We start from the raw sequence: 16,120 nt of genomic DNA on the forward strand, positions 1-16,120 counted from the left end.
GGTGTGCGGCTTCGGGGGGGCCGGGGGTGCGGGCGGGGGGGGCGGTCCGGGCTGGCAGCACCGCCCCGGGGGTGGGGTCAGTGTCAGCCCCGCCCCCCCGCCGCCATGTTCGCGGCGCCGCTGCGCCGGGCCTGCAGGTACGGGCGGGGCGGGCTGGGGGCGCGGGGGGCGGGGCGGGCTGCGGGTCCCGGCTGGGCCCCTGCGGGCGGGGGGCAGCGATCGCCGCGGCACGCGCAGCCCCGCTGTATCCTCGCTGCTTGCCCCCCAGACCCTGCCCGACCCCCCCGCGCCCGCCCTGCCCCTCCCGCACGCCCCCCAGTTGTGCTTCACCGCCCCGCGCCCCTCCTGCCCCCCCCCGTGACACCCCTGAATCCTTCCTGGAGCCTTTCTGCACCCTTACACCCCTCCTGTGTGCCCCAGCACTCCCTGCGTCCCCCCGGATCCTCCCGAAATCCTCCCTGCATCTCCCGCATTCCCCTAAACCTCCCTGCGTCCCTGCACCCCCTGCGTGGCTTCACACGCCCCCTGCACCCCCCTCCTGCACCCCTGGGCCCCAGCGCTGTACCTCTGCCTCCCAGCACTGTGCCCCAGCCCTGCATCCCCGCATCTCTGCTCCCCAGCCCTGCATCCCTGCGCCCCTGCATCCCTGCGCCCCTGCTCCCCTGCATCCCTGTCCTGCGCCCCTGTATCCCTGCATCCCTGCGCCCCTGCATCCCTGTCCTGCACCCCTGCATCCCTGCGCCTCTGCATCCTTGTGCCACAGCCCTGCATCCCTGCATCCCTGTGCCCATGCACCCTAGCCCTGTGCCCCAGCCTTCCAGCCCTGCATCTCTGCACCCCTGCATCCCTGCACCCCATCCCTGCACCCTGGCATCCCTGCACCTCAGCACTGTGCCCTAGGCCCCTGTATCCCTGCACCCCTGCACCCCTGCATCCCTGTACCCTAGCCCTGCACCCCTGCATCCCTGTACCCCATCTCTGCACCCTGGCATCCCCTGCACCAGCCCTGTGCCCCAGCCCCCCAGCCCTGCACCCCTCTGCCCTGCCCGGCAGCAGGATGATCTCTCCTGTCCCCTCCTGTCCCTCGCTCCCCTGGCTGCCCTGCCCGCACCCTGACCCCACACCCTGACACCCCACCTACCCCTGCACCCACCGGAGGGGATTTTCCTCTCGGAGACCACACGGGTTGAACCCCTCAGATGCTGCCCCCTTCCTCATGGCTGCCGGCTGTGCCCCTGAAGGGTGCTGGTGGGGGGCTGGGGGGCAGGCAGCCCTGGCCATGGCAGTCCCCCAGCCATGCCTGTGCCGAGCTGGAGGAGAACAACCTCTCCTGAGCCTCCAGCAAGTGGGGAGGGCTTTGTAGGGTCCTGGGGGCACCGAGGTGGACTGAGCCCCAGCAGAGCCACTGGCCTTGGGTCAGAGAGCAGTTCCCCTGGCTCGGGGAGCACCACCCCATCCCGGGGCCATGCTGGGTGCCCGCAGGAGCTGGGTGAAGGTGGTGCTGGTCTGGGACTGCTGGGCTTTGCTGTGGCGAGTGAAGAAGTGACGAGCCTGTTTGGCATCACAGGTGCGTGTTTCTGACGAAAAGTGTGACCATGGCCACAGGGGGGACAACCAGGCCCCCCAGCACCCCTCATCACACCAACCGCCTGATCAACGAGAAGTCCCCCTACCTCCTGCAGCACGCCCACAACCCTGTGGACTGGTAAGAGTGATGGGTATCTTCCTCCCCACTGCTCTCCTGGCATCCGTGGGGCTGAGGAACTCGCTGCAGGTGAAGCAGCCTGGCTCCTGTGCAGCTCCCCATGGGCTCGGGGTCCACACTCCTGAGCTAGCTGGACTCCCCGGCTGTCCTGAGTGCTCCCCACCAGGCCGCAGCTTCTTGGGCAGCTTTAGAGGAGCCCCAGTCCTGGCAGCAGTGACCCCTGAAGCTCCTTTCTTGTCTTCCCTCCACAGGTACCCTTGGGGGCAGGAAGCCTTTGATAAAGCAAAGAAAGAAAACAAGCTGATATTCCTGTCAGGTAACCAGAAAGAAGACATAGTTCATGTTCCCACCTGGTGGTCGGTAGATGACCAGATAAGTGGGGCTGGTGTGTGGGCAGCCACGTAGGTAAGGGCACACACCAAGCTCTAGTTCTCTGCTGCAAGGGGAGGACCAGTGCTTTCACAGGTGCCTCAGAAGATGGGCTACATGAAGGACCAGAGTCCTTGGCTAGATGTTAGGGGCAAGAGCTGGAGAGCCCAGAAGGCCCTGCCTTTCTCCTCCGTTGCCTCTCTAGCTGCTGCCCGTAGCGGGGCTCCCCACCTCTGAGCCATCTCCCCATAACGCGTGTCTTGCTCCCTGCAAAGGGCTGTTCCTCACTCGCCTGAGCTTGTTTTCAGTTGGCTACTCCACCTGCCACTGGTGCCATGTGATGGAGGAGGAGTCCTTCAAGAACAAGGAGATCGGGGAGATTCTGAACAAGAACTTTGTGTGCATCAAAGTGGATCGTGAGGAGCGGCCAGATGTGGACAAAGTGTACATGACCTTCGTGCAGGTGAGGGAGGCAGGGCTTGGGGGGCTTTGGCTGGCTCTCTCAAGGTGAGCTTCTTCATGGTTGTGTTCCTCAGGCAAGAAGAACCAGTGCGTGGGGTGGTCTGCATGGGGCCATGTATGATCGTGAGGATGGAGGGAGGCACGCGTCTGTCCTCAGTTGGATGTGCCGTGGGGGTACAGAGCAGAGGGTGCCCCTGGTGTGACCGTGCTGCACTCGTGATTTGGCTTTCAGGCAACCAGCGGTGGAGGTGGCTGGCCAATGAGCGTCTGGCTGACTCCAGACCTCAAGCCCTTTGCAGGGGGAACGTACTTCCCTCCTGAAGATGGAGTTCATCGCATTGGCTTTCGGACCGTGCTGCTCCGAATCGCAGAGCAGGTATGGAGCAGGAGTGGTGGAGCAGGCAGTGCTTAGCCAAAGGGGCCATAAGGAAATTGGTCTGGGCTTGGGGGTGGCTGAGTTGGGAGATACAGCCCTGAGAAACAATAGCCCAGGGAGCATGTCAGAGCTTGACTGGGTTAGGGGTAGAATTGAACTGATCTGGGGAGGACAACCGAGAACTGAAAGTGCAGTTTGCACTGGTGCAGTGCAGGAAGCAGAAAGAGGGACAAAAACCAGAAGAACTGACTTTCTCACTCTGCATCTCAGTGGAAGGAGAACAAAGATGTCCTGTTAGAGAGCAGCCAGAAGATCCTGGAAGCATTGCTATACAGATCTGAGATCCATGTGCAGGGCCAGGCATCACCCCCACCGTCCAAAGAGGTGATGGCCACCTGTTTCCAGCAGCTCTCCAGCTCCTATGATGAGAACTATGGTGGCTTTTCCAAATCCCCCAAGTTCCCCACCCCAGGTCAGTCTGGCCTCTGCTGCTGAGCCCTGCCGGGGGGCAGGCAGCACCGGGGGGGCAGAGGCTGCCCCACAGCCTCTCACTTTCTCCTTGTTTCCAGTGAATTTGAATTTCCTCTTCACATACTGGGCCTTCCACCGAACAACTCCAGAGGGTGCCCAGGCACTGCAGATGGCTCTGCATACCCTCAAGATGATGGCCCATGGGGGCATCCATGACCACATTGGGCAGGTAGGAGGAAAGCCTCGGGGGTAAACCCCGGGCATGCCCATGAGGTGTGGGGTGGAGACATGTCCGCTTGGTCTTTGCAGGGGTTTCACCGCTACTCCACCGACCAGCACTGGCACGTCCCGCACTTTGAGAAGATGCTGTACGACCAGGGGCAGCTGGCAGCTGCGTATAGCAGAGCGTTTCAGGTACAGGCAGCTGGGGAGGGCTGGCAGGGCTTGGGGAGCAGCTTCAGAGCCTGTTCCCCAAGATGTTGCTCATTCCGTGGGCATGGAGCGGTCCCATACTCCCCTTCGTCTACTGGTGTTCATCCAGAAACACTGCACAAATGCGTGACAGTGTAGCCACAGGGTTTTGAGCATAACAGGGGAGGGAAGAGCCTTCTGGCTGGTCTGTGCACATCAGCGAACACCTGCTGCTGCCTCTGATGTTGGTGTAACTCCAGGGTGGCCCTCCAGTGCCCACAGATTTCTATCAAAGATTTTACTCTGAATCCATCCGGCATTTAAAATCCCTGGACTTTCAAACGTGTTTCCCCTCCTTTGCCAGCTCTTTAAATCTGGATCTGTTGTTATATCTTGCTGTGTTTCTTACCTCCCCCTTGTAATGCTGACGTCCACCCCTTGCCTTCTGCAGATCTCTGGCGATGAATTCTTTGCTGATGTTGCCCAGGACATTCTACTCTATGTCTCACGGGACCTAAGAGACCAGGTAGGTTGTTCCCTGAGCTGGGCCAAAAGGAGCCGCTTACCCTGCCCTGGGATGTGGCACTGGGACGCTTTTCCCTCCCTCCCTTCCCAGCAGAGCTCAGCCCAGTGATGGTGAGCTGGCTGAAGGTGCTGTCCCAGCAGCTGGAGGGTCTCTCTGTTGCTCTTTTCCCAGGCAGGAGGTTTCTACAGTGCAGAAGATGCAGATTCCTACCCCACCACAGCATCTGGAGAGAAGCGAGAAGGAGCTTTCTGTGTGTGGGCGGCCGAGGAAATCCGGGCTCTCCTTCCTGACCCTGTCGAGGGGGCTACGGAGGGGACAACCCTGGGAGATATCTTCATGCACCACTACGGAGTGAAGGAGGCTGGCAATGTGAACCCCTTGAAGGTGAGGGAGAGCAAAGACCTGCCTGGTACCAGGAGCATTGGTGGGGGACCTGCACCCCTGGGCATGGGGGGGTGGCAGAGCAGTCCCAAAGCACCTGGGATCCAACCCCTCCTCAGCCCGGTGGTGTTCACAGAGCAGGGCTCTCCTTTCAGGACCCCCATCAGGAGCTGAAGGGCAAGAATGTTCTTATTGTCCAGTGCTCCCCGGAGCTGACGGCGGCCCGGTTTGGGCTGGAGCCGGGGCGGCTGGCTGTCCTGCTGCAGGAGGGCCGGCGGAGGCTGTCAGCAGCCCGGGCGCAGCGGCCGCGGCCACACTTGGACACCAAGATGCTGGCGGCATGGAACGGTGAGAAGGGGTTCAGCTCCGGGGATGGGTGCCTTGGTTGCACCCCTCCACAGCTGCCCGGGGCCAGCATGGTTTATGGTTTTGGGGGCTTGTGGCAATGAGTCCTGCTGGGACTGGGCAGCCTGCAATGGAGGCGGTGGGTGGGCTGGGATGCGGGGCACAGCCCCCCCGCCTGCAAGCCGTGGGGCTGCTGAGCATCAGGACGTTGCTCCGGCTTTATTTTCCTCCCCGGTTACCAGCAGAGAGCAGCAAAACCCTTCCCCTCGCTCAGCCTGGTTGGGCTCTGGGGAAGGGGGCTGAGCTGGGGGTTCAGGACCCGGGCGGGGCCCATCTCCAGTGCTGCGGTAGCAAGGGGACCCCAGCTCTGTGGCCGTCTGTCTGGGTGTCCTGCGGCACGTGATAAATGCAGCACCCCAGGTACTGTTCCCAGCAGTAAACACCTGTATATCTGGGTCTGGAGCTGGTGTGCGCTGCAGCTATGCCATGTCCTGCAGACGAGAAGATTCTTTTAAGCCCTATTTCTGCCCGCAAGTGCAGGCTTAGCTCCTGCTGGCCTTGCAGCGCTCTGCCCTTCCCTTGGGTGACAGCAAGTGATGTTCTTAGTGGTTTGAACTGAGTGGAAGAGCTGATGGCTGAGCCCTGACCTGCCTTAACCATCAGGGAGGATGAGCTTCGGGCTGAGCATTCTTCAAAGGAAAGGCTGGTACCCTGCCCATTCCTTGTGCCCCCCCGAGCCTGTCCCCGTGTCTGTGCTATGCAGGGCTGATGATCTCGGGCTTTGCCCAGGCTGGGGCAGCCCTGGCCAAGCAGGAGTATGTGAGCCGGGCTGCGCAGGCAGCTGCCTTCCTGAAGAGACACCTCTTCGACCCCGCCAGTGGGAGGTTGCTGCGGAGCTGCTACGGAGGCAAAGACGGCACGGTGGAGCAGAGGTGAGCAGTGGTCCAGAGTGGCTACAGACCGACTGGACATGCTGCAAGTGCTGCCCAGGCCCCCGATGGGTCCCCATCCTCCTCTCTTCCAGGCAGGACTGAACTTGGAGTGAGGGAGGCTGTTCGCCTTTCACAGAACTGCCTCTGGTGCGGTTTTGGATCGATTAGTGCCCCCCACCCAGTGAGGAGGACTTGAGGTCACATCCTTTCCCATTCCTAATCTTCCAAGCTGGCAGGAGCCTGCCCCTGCCCATCCCTGCCGTACAGAAACCCAGGGCTGAGCCATGTGGTGGCTTGGCACAGCCCCTGCTTCTCTTGTGCTGAGCTCTAAGGTGGCATCTCCTTGGGTAGCAGAGACCAGTAGGGCTGTGCTGGCTGGGAGAACATTTCCCACCGGGCCAGTGTAGAGACCCTGATGCTCCTTCCCTGTCTGCCACTGCAGCACCGTGCCCATCCAGGGCTTCCTGGAGGATTACGTCTTCGTCATCCAGGCTCTCTTTGACCTGTATGAAGCCTCGCTGGAGCAGGGCTGGCTGGAGTGGGCCCTGCATCTCCAGCACATGCAAGACAAGCTCTTCTGGGACCCCAAAGGCTTTGCGTATTTCTCCAGTGAGGCTGGCGATCCCTCTCTGCTCCTGCGCCTAAAGGATGGTGAGCCTGGGGAGATGGCCACGCATGGGTTATGGTGTGGGGTGGCTTAGAGCAGGGGAGGTGATGCCCAGCTGGAGGACCAAGCGGTGGGATGGTGAGGCATTGGGGTGGTCAGGCATTGGGCTGATGGAGGGGCTATTGTCCCCCGCAGACCAGGACGGAGCAGAGCCCACCGCCAACTCTGTCACTGTCACAAACCTACTGCGAGCAGCTTCTTACTCTGGCCGTACAGACTGGGTGGAAAAAGCCGGTCAGATCTTGGCTGCCTTCTCTGAGAGGCTGCAGAAGATCCCGATAACCCTGCCGGAGATGGCCCGGGCCACTGCTGTCTTCCATCACACCCTCAAACAGGTACGGGCTGGGGCTTGTGTGGCCTACGGGACCTGCTGGTTGTGGGAGGGGTGTCTGATGGTGGTGTGGGTACAGTCACAGCTTTCTGTTCCCTCCCTCCCTCCTGCTACCCTCGCTCTCCCCGGGCAGGTCATTATCTGTGGGGACCCCCAAGGAGAAGACACGAAAGAGATGCTGTGCTGCGTCCGCTCTGTCTTCAGCCCAAACCAGGTGAGGTGCCAGCCCTGCCAGCACCGCTGCTGTCACACTCCCTGCTGCCACCTGCCCTCATCCTTTCTACCAGTGCAGCTATAGCATCCATCCTCTTCCTCCTCTGTCCTGCCTCCCTTCTGGGAAGCGTCCTATCCTTTTCATATCCATAAGCGCAGCCAGCAGGGCCACGGCTGGGCCCCTGCATGCCTCCCCCGGCACAGTGCACTGGCAGCCCAGCCCAGGGAGCGGCTGCAGCGGCGGCTGCTGTTGCTGCTGGCTGTTTACACTGCTCTCAGCCTAAGCGCAGCATCCCCAGCGCTGCTTTCCCAAGGGGAAGCCTTTCGTTCTGGTGTGGACGTGTCATGCCCAGTGTGGATATGTCATGCCCAGTGCAGATCCAGCCAGTGTCTGGGTCACCTTGTGCCTGGAGCCACCCTTGCATCCTTGGGAAGTCTCCAGCTGGGGGTACCCCCACCTGGGAGGGGCTGGCTTTTTCCGAAAGCTTTGCCCCTAGCTGTGCTGTCGCTGTGCACTGGGGTTACTGCCTTGCTCTGCTTGTCTGCATCCCGGCTCAGAGATGCGTCACTCCGTGCATCCCACGGAGGGGCCGTGCTGCCTTGAGGACGGAGCTGTTTGCTGCCCGTGGAGCTGGCAGGGAAGGACAGTGTGGCAGCTGGCGCCTGTCACATTTGGTGGGCAGCGTCCCTGCCCTGGGGACGGATGGCTGGCACCTTGGCAAGGCTGCCCAGTGGAGGGTAGCAGGGCTGGGCTGTGGCGTGGCGGCTCAGCATTTCAGCCTCTGGGCCGGATTCATCCCTGCCTGGTGGGGTCCTGGTGCCAGGGACTGGCACGCTGAGCTGCAGCACGTGGGGAGCTGGCACTGAGGCCAAAGCACCAGTTTCCCTCCGTAACCCCAGCTGGGGTGAAGTGGGGAGGGCTGAGCCATCAGCATGGGATCCCCTGCTCTGTCCTCACGTTAGCTCAGCCCAGAGGCTTTCATCCCTGACCCTCTGCCTGCGTGCCCAGCGGTGTTTTAATGCCAGTGTTGGAGGATGGTCACGACTTCTGCCCAGCAGCACGGGTGGGGGACGCAGCTCTCCATCCTTCCTCCGCTATCTCCTCTCCAGCAGCACCCAGCCATGCCGGTCCCTGTGCTGCATGGGAGGCCTCTGCTCCCACACTTCCCCCTCTCCCTTGGAAGGATTACAGCGGGTGACCCAGTTTGCAGGGATGGGAAGCGCCGTGGTGGCAGCAGGGGAGCCCAGCACCGCTGCTAGGAACCCGCTCCCTCTCCCTGCGCTGGCTCAACTGTCAGCGCCCTGCGGCCGCACGGGTGGTGGGGGATGCAGCCGGCAGCTTCGGGGTCCTGAGCACAGCAAATAGTGCAGCCATTGCCTCTCCTCCCACGTGGTTTGGTTCCCTTCTGCTAAGCTGGTAACAAACCTGGCTGGTGGGGATGCTCACTCGCCAGGGGCAGGTCCATCACCCCCAGGCTGTTGCCTTCCTCAGGGTAGGGAGGAAGAGGAGGGCTGGGTGCTCTGGATGGATATTTCCATGGGAGAGTGAAGCTGTGAGGTGCTCGGGAGCTGCCCAAGGACAGTGATGCCTGCCCAGGCTGGGCGTAGGGGGGCTGCGCTCGGAGAGCCATGCAGGGGGGCTGCAGCTGGATGCTGGCAGCAGGTGAGGGGGGGCCGTTGTGTGTTCCCTCTGTTGTGGTGGTGGGATGGATCAGAAGCTGTCCTGTTTGGCAGCCTGGGTTTGTTTCCTTGGAAGAAGGAACATGGCAGGAGGGGAAAGCTGTCTCCCCAGAGGAGCACAGCCCCCCAGGCATGTGTCTCCGCTTTCCCAAGCAGGAGTGGTAGGAGCTGAGCTCCTCCTTGAGCTTCAGCAGCCCACTTCCCTCCTGCTTGTTCCTGCCTGCGCTGCTGAGCCTGGCTCCAGCAGACAGTGTGTCCCATCGTGGCAACAGCTGCTTCTCCTTGCTGTCACCAAGGCCAGGGGTGGGCGGTTGGGTCTCTTCAGCATCATCTGGGTGGAAGGGAGGGTGACAGAGGGGGCAGAGCTTCCCCTGAGCCGTCCTGCCCAGGCTTCCCCGGTGCCACGCTGATTCCTCATGGACAGCCTGATCTCTGGCAGTAGTGATGGCTCCTCACCTTGCAGAGGTGATGGAGAGAAGGGAGGAAATCCCACTGCTCAGAGGGTAGAACTGCCCTGGGGAGCAGCCTGCCACCTCCCAACAGCCATCCCTCTTTCCGTGCTGCATCGCATGGAGATGTGGATGCTCCTTTTCCCACCCGCCTTCACCCCCTCCAGCTGCTCCCCAGCTCTCCTTCCCCAGCCCCAGAAGCTGCCCAAGGCAGAGCAGCACAGGGTTGCCCTCTCCAGGGATGCAGCAGCTTTGGGAATCAGCTTTGCCAAGGAGTTGGGGCAATGTCACTGCCATGTCCCCTGCCGCCCCTGGTCCCTCAATGCCAGCAGGGCACTGGGGGCTAGGCTCGTCTGCAGGAACACAATTAATTAGGTCGTTCCAGTAATTAATTCCTTACAAACCTCACATTGAATTCCTTGCTGTAACAAGATGCCGATGATAAAATGGCATCAAGGCCGCAGGTTTAAATGGACCCTGTGCCTGGAAGAGCCTCTGCCACAGGCAACTGTCACAGGGATGCAGGTGCTCCCCTGGGTGTCCCGGTGCAGGGAGTGGAGAGGGTTGGATCCCTGCTCTGGGGCTGGATCCTGGCTGCTGGTATAGATCCCTGCCCTGTTAATGGTCTTTAGGGTAATTATGAAGGATCCCATTATCTCCTTGGCTGCAGAGCGCTAGCCTGCTGCTCGCCTTCATCCTGGCCCTGCGAGAGGACCTTAGGGAGCTTGTGAGAAAAATGAATAATGAATTTCAGATTGGACATGAATTGGTAATTAATCACTCCTGGAATTAATTCCAGACAAAGGCAAGGGGGGAGGAGGTTGAAGGGGGGGAGCAGGAGGCAGGCAGGGAAACAGTCTGAGCCAGAGCTGGGTCAAGGCAGGGGCTGAGCGGGAGATGTGGGCTGATGGGGGACAGGAGGGGACTGCAGCAGCTGTTATCCTGAGCAAGGGCATGGGGGGACAGTGACCACCTGGGGACAGAGCGGGCCAGGCTGCACGGGCATCCGTGCCGGGTGTCACGCTGAGTTTGCTCCTGGCCCCCGGGCTGGTGGCAGAGGGTGCTGCACACTGGGCAGGTGGTACCATGGTGGGAGATGTGTGTGCTGTAGGCAGCAGCATTTGGTGGTGGTATCCCTTGGCAGCAGTGTGGTGAGCGGCATGAACATGTGATGAGTGTGTCAGTGCTCAGTGGTCACCTCGGTGGGTGCACATGCAGGGCTGGGGCCAGGGTGGGCAAGGGAAAGCCACCTGCTCCAGCAGCAGGATGCTGGTGCCATGCTTTGGGAAGGGCCTGCGTTTTGCTCACCCCTTGCATCTGTGTCAGCACCAGGCTCCCTGCCAGCTCCTGGCCTTTCCCCTGATTAGCCCGGAAGCCCTGAGGCTTTAACAAACATTTTCCCTTTCAGAAAAGCTAATTATCACAGCAGCCCTGTCATCACCCCTGGCTGGTACTGCCGTATCAGCCGTGAGAGCGGGTCTTGAGTTTTTTGGGAAGCGCCTGGTGGTCAGGAGGAGCTGGGCTGCGGCCTGTGATGGGGCGATGCTGGTGCTGGTGCTGCCCCTGGGCTGAGGGGGGTGTCCCCAGGGAGCCAGCTGGCTTGGGCAGCCCCTCTCTGGGCTGCTGTGTGCCAGTCCCTGAGCTTCATTCCTGGCTGCCAGGGGTCCAGAATGGAAAAGGGAGGCAAAGCTGCTGGGGACCATGTGCTCCCTCCGGCACAGGCTGGGACCCTGGCAGAGGGCTGGCATGGGTCCCCTCAGCTCCCTGTTCCCTCCCCGCTTTGGGCGAGCGTGTGGGGGGATGCTGCCAGCACTTGGCGTGTCTGGGGTGGGGGGGAAGCAGCATCTGGCTGTGCTCTCCAGCTCTCACGGCTCCTTCTCCGGCAGGTGCTGATGCTAGCAGATGGAGACAGCACTGGGTTCCTCTACCGCCATTTGCCTTTCCTTGCATCTCTGGAGAGGAAGGACGGGAAAGCCACCGCCTATCTCTGCAGCAACTTCGCCTGCTCCCTGCCCGTCACCTCCCTCCAGGAGCTGCGTGGGATGCTCGGCCCGTGAGCCCCGCGGCCCCTCTGCCTGCAGGAAGGTGTGGGGGAGACAGACTGTCAGGCCAGCCTGGGAACACGGGAGAGACGTGTGATAAAGCCACCCTGGGCATCAGCTGCCTCCTGGGTGGCTCCTGGCAGCGTGGCGGGGCCGTGCCCTGCCGCTGCTCGGGCAGCATCTCAGACTGGTGCTGCTTTCGGCATGGCCAGGGAACACTCACCAAAGAGCATCTCCTCCCCCTGCGCACGCGTCCTTCCTTACCTCTTCTCGCTGAGGAAAAGGAAAACAAATTAAATATAAATCCCGGTGTTAATGGAGAAGTCAGATGGGAAAACTGTTAGGGTTCCTATAGCAACCCAGGGTAACATCGTCAAAAGCACCTGGATGACTTGGGAGTCAAGTGCTTTTGAAAGTGTGACTGGTTACGGCAGGCACGCTATTTTTCCATTACAGGGTAGATTGTAACATACATTAAGTTAATATATAGTGCATGCAAAAAAGCTGCTGATTACCACAGCTGATGAAAACATGCCGCAAGACCCAGCCTAAGCACTTCCAAACAGCTAGTTCTGGCTTTGCCAAGGGCGCAGAGACCTGTTACAGTTCCAGAAAGCACTTTTCAAAGTCTTGTTTTCTTTGCAAAAAGGCTGGTATCTGTGTCCGTGCTAGGATGGGGCTGTGCTGGTTCCCCTGGGACCTGCAGCCAGGTGAGGAGCTTCCCTGGGGAGGGGGTTGCTGGAGGGGCCAGGCTTGCTGTGGCTGGGGACACTGGGGGCTGAGGATGGCAGGGCTGAGGACACCGGGAGATGGGGGAGATGGGGGGGCTAGCATTCCCCCACAGCCGCCCCAGGGTCCCATCACTGTGCCCCTGCCCAGCACCACCCGACTGAGGGTCCTCGGCAGGGATGGCAAGCAGGGAGAGATGTTCAACCTGCGCCTCGGCTGGGACCATCAGCCCACCCTGCTGGGCAGGAGCTGAGGGGCTGGGGACCCCCGAGCCCGCAGGCAGCAGGGCTGGCAGGAGAGTGGCTGGCAGCTGCTCCATGCTGGGGGGCACAGCTGGCAAGGCAGCTTGGCTGGGGCTGCCGGATGGGGTGCTCAGGGCTGCGGCTGTGCCAGCCTGGCCCCTGCCTTTGCTTGCAGAATGTTCCAGTAACAACACAAGAAATAACCCCTAAAGTCATCTTTTGGGGCCAGTGTTTGAGGAGAGAGGTGTTTGCTCTGAACTTTCCCAACAAAGCCTAGGCTGGGCTGAGGGGCTCACCCAGCCTCACTGGGGGCTCGGCCGCATCCTGCTGATGCCAGCCACGGGGACGGTGCTGCCAGGCCTTGGCATCTCTAAATGCCAAGCAGAGGGACATAACCCACCCAGCAGAAGTGGAACACTTGCCAACCACACAAGTTCCCTTTGCTGCTGCATGAACTTTATTCTCCCTCTCTTTCCCATCATCCCTCCTCCTCCTCCTTCTCGAGTACCACGTTTTCAGCATCCCTCTGACACCCTGGGGCTCCCCCCACAGCAGCCCACACCCTGGCTGGCAGCGTGCCGTCATCTGGCAGCAAAGCGATGCTGAGCTGCACTGCCCACCGGCTTTCCAGTAGGTTGTGCCAGAATTTGGGGGTAACCAGCCAGGAGAAATGCCTTTGAAGTCAAAGAGGAATTTTGCACCTCATCTCATGAATGCTTTCTATGCTTGTGGAAGAGGAGGGATTTTTATTTTCTCTCCTCTCTTGGTTTTAAAAGCTGAAGTGTTTCTGGAAATCCAGCTGAAAATTGCTGTTTTGGCAGATGGCTGGCTGCTTTCCCCTAGTGGTTTTGGGGTTTCTGTTTGGGGTTTTTTTGTTGTTGTTGTTTGTTTGGGGTTTTTTTTTTGTTGGTTTTTTAACTTGGCATCTCTACTGTGGGAATTGATTTGACACCCATCCTCATGACTGCTCGGAGTGAGTTAGTTGGTGCTGTGTCCGTGCTGGGAGAGCATCCCCAGAGAGCAGGGCCAGTGCTGAGCACCTGTGGGGAAGCCCAGACATCTCAGGACCTGTGGCCAGCCAGGTCCATTGCAGCAGCTGTCCCCGAGACGCCACGGGGCTGGGGACGATGTGCCAAGCCTGTTTCAGTGCCCACCAGCTGCCCGTGGCACAGGCACAGGGTGCCTTTCTCCCACGCTGTCTTGCTTGTTGGCATGTTTCTGTAAGCAGCCGCTAGGCAAAAATGCGCTGTGAACCTCTGTCAGGATGAATTGAGCTCACCTCTCAGAGAAAAAAAAAAATTAAACCAAAACAAAAAAGGAAGAAAAGTTTTCTGTAATAACTAACGGATGCTGTGGCACCTTGGTCCTCCGGGCGCCTCAGCCTCGCTGCTGCCTGGGAGCCGGTGGCCCCATCCTGTGCAGCCCCACGCTCTCTGCCCCATCCCCGGAGCCACCCGGCTGCTTCAGCCCTTCAGCTTTATGGCCTCGACAAGGGGCATTTTGCTCGAGTTCAGCTGCAGCTTGCCCCTCGCTGGTCCCCTCTGTGTCTCCCGGCCAGGCTGGGTGCTGGGCCACCCATGGGTGCTGCTCCTTGTTGGCCAGTGGTGCCAAAGGAGGGCCTGGCTGCAGGAGCCAGCACAGCCACGGTGATTTAAGCCTCCTGGCAATGCTTCCTTCCTCATTATTTTCCTGTCACTAACCCATGGATTTCACTGCAAATGCTGTTGATTTGCTGCAAGTGATGTTTTCTGGGGTGATTAACAGGAGACGGGGCTGGCGGGGTGCTGCTCAGCTGGCCCGGGCTCTCAGGAGGGTGCTGGTGCAGGGTCTTGGTGCTTGGAGATCCCATGCCACCTCACAATATCCATTTCCCTGACCCCTTCCCACATTCCCTGTGGTGGCAGATGTGGGGACTGCTGGGGACTCCCCCCGGGGCAGCACCGAGTCCCCATTTCCCACTGGTGGGGAGGCTCAGGGTGGCAGGAGGCAGCAGCCCGCGCTCCCCCGCTCCTCTCCAGCTGCAGAGCTGTCAAAAAAAATAATATGCATCAAATAACCGATGTGCTGCTTTTTCCCCACTAACACTTGGGTTTTGGTTTCTGGGCCAGCCTGGACACCAGGCTCTGGGCTTGCCTGGAAGCCCCAGCAGCCGCAGATAGGGAGAAGCAGGTTTTCCCCTTTCTTCTTTTTAATAATAAAACCCTTTCCTTTCAATGTTTTAATTTTTATTGCTTACATTGGGGTATCTGCAGTGCACCCCATCGCTCAACCCACCAAGGCAGGGTTGATGCTCATCGTGCCCTTCAGGGGGTCCAGGGCACACAGGGAGGGGGAGGCAGTGCCGGCGGCCACCCTTGCTGCTCTAATGAGGCTTTCCCTCTAATTAATATTCCCTGGCAAAGCCAACGCTCGTTCTGAGTGTCTCGGCTTTTATCTCCATTGGCATTGATGTGACATCAATGGGAGACGGGGCTTTGAAAGCTGTTTGTTATTTGTGATGTCGCATCTGCGGGAGAGGGAGGATGGAAAGGGGCGTCCCCAAGCTCTGGTCCAACCCTGATCTGCTGCCTCTCCCCCCACAAGACACACTGGGGGTGCAATTTGGGCATCCTTGTTTCCAGCCCCTCCGAGAAGGTGCACTGGGCAAAATAATGAGGTTTCTGCACCCAGCTGCTTCCCGCATGGGTGCCTGGGCATGGATGCCCGGTTCACACCTGAGCATGTAACTAATTCACGTGTGAGCACCTCATTGCTGCATGCTTGGGTGGCCAATTACTCCACACCTGAGCACCCAATCTGCTCATGCCTGAGTGGCCGATTAGCTCCTGCCTGAGGCTTATTTTGGGTGTAAACAGGCAGGTTTTGGTAGCTGGGGGCTGCAGGGGGGCTGATGTGAGAGGAGGTCAGGAGGTGCTGGTTGTGGCTGCTCTGAAAGTGATGGAAAAGCCCTATTGCACCCCAAAATGTTAGGGCAGCCTGCGGCAGGTAGGTACAGGGAAGGGCAGGGGGTGTGTGGGGGTGGGCAGGAGGGGGGGGCTGGTGCAAGGGGTCCCTCCATGCCCATCCTGTGCCGATGAGCCCAGTCACTCCAATGTTCCCCCAAAGGGAACGTGCAGCTGGCGAGCTGGCGTGGTGAGTGCCCTGAGTCACAGCCTCCTCTCTGGGGTGTTTTGGGGGGATTGCTGGGGTCCCCTTGTGCTGGGAGGCGGGTGGGTGGCACACGTTGTGTCACAGCCCCTCTCCTCCAGCATCCCACCAGTGTTTGCAGGCAGGGGCTGGCAGGCAAGGTGGCTCTGCTCCCCCCGCCTGCCCTGGCACTGGTGTTGCACAGGTGTTCACGCCATCCAGCTCCAGTAATTCCAATATTCCTGACAAGTGAATTTGCAGCTGAAGCCAGCCAACGCTTGCTCAAAATGTGCTGCTTTTTTTTTTTTTTTTTCCCCTTGTCTTTAAACTGAATTTCCATGCAGATTGGTGCCAGGGGCTGAGGGAGCAGTGCCAGACCATGGTGTGGGGGCTCTGTGGAGGGGCCCTGCTTGGCTCAGTGCTGCCTCAGTTTCCCCTTGCACGAGTGTGTCCTGGCTGTTCCTCCCCAAACCATCCTGCGTGCACCCTGCTTGGCCTCTCCCAGAGCCACCATGTACTCCAGCCTCTCATTTACCACGACAAACTGGGGACCCAAAATGCTGCTTTTCAAGGCAATTCCCCAAAGTGGGGGAACCCCAAAGATGGGCGAATGGCTTTGCCCTTGCAAGTGGGTTGGTGTGGGACCGCTGCTGGGTGCAGCGA

The 16,120-nt window shown here is 60.1% G+C and overlaps 1 protein-coding gene across 2 annotated transcripts; it reads left to right on the forward strand.

The window, feature by feature from the left end:
• The first annotated feature begins 11 nt into the window (after window positions 1–11).
• On the forward strand, window positions 12–14,545 carry SPATA20 (spermatogenesis associated 20). 2 transcript variants are annotated; one of them, XM_080378211.1, is made up of 16 exons: window positions 12–137; window positions 1,568–1,705; window positions 1,957–2,021; window positions 2,383–2,537; window positions 2,769–2,912; window positions 3,183–3,384; window positions 3,482–3,612; window positions 3,693–3,797; window positions 4,246–4,320; window positions 4,492–4,704; window positions 4,857–5,049; window positions 5,810–5,978; window positions 6,421–6,629; window positions 6,781–6,980; window positions 7,110–7,190; window positions 11,205–14,545. In XM_080378211.1, exons 1-16 carry the CDS (start codon window positions 106–108, stop codon window positions 11,373–11,375), a joined length of 2,283 nt encoding a protein of 760 aa, XP_080234337.1. In that variant the 5' UTR covers window positions 12–105; the 3' UTR covers window positions 11,376–14,545. The 2 variants fall into 2 exon arrangements, 1 of the variants encoding a protein (XP_080234337.1); XR_013926563.1 differs by lacking the exon at window positions 11,205–14,545 and having other exon boundaries at window positions 6,786–6,980.
• Window positions 14,546–16,120: the final 1,575 nt, after the last annotated feature.

Source organism: Falco punctatus, assembly GCF_963210335.1.
Source record: "Falco punctatus genome assembly, chromosome: 1".
NCBI lineage: Eukaryota > Metazoa > Chordata > Aves > Falconiformes > Falconidae > Falco > Falco punctatus.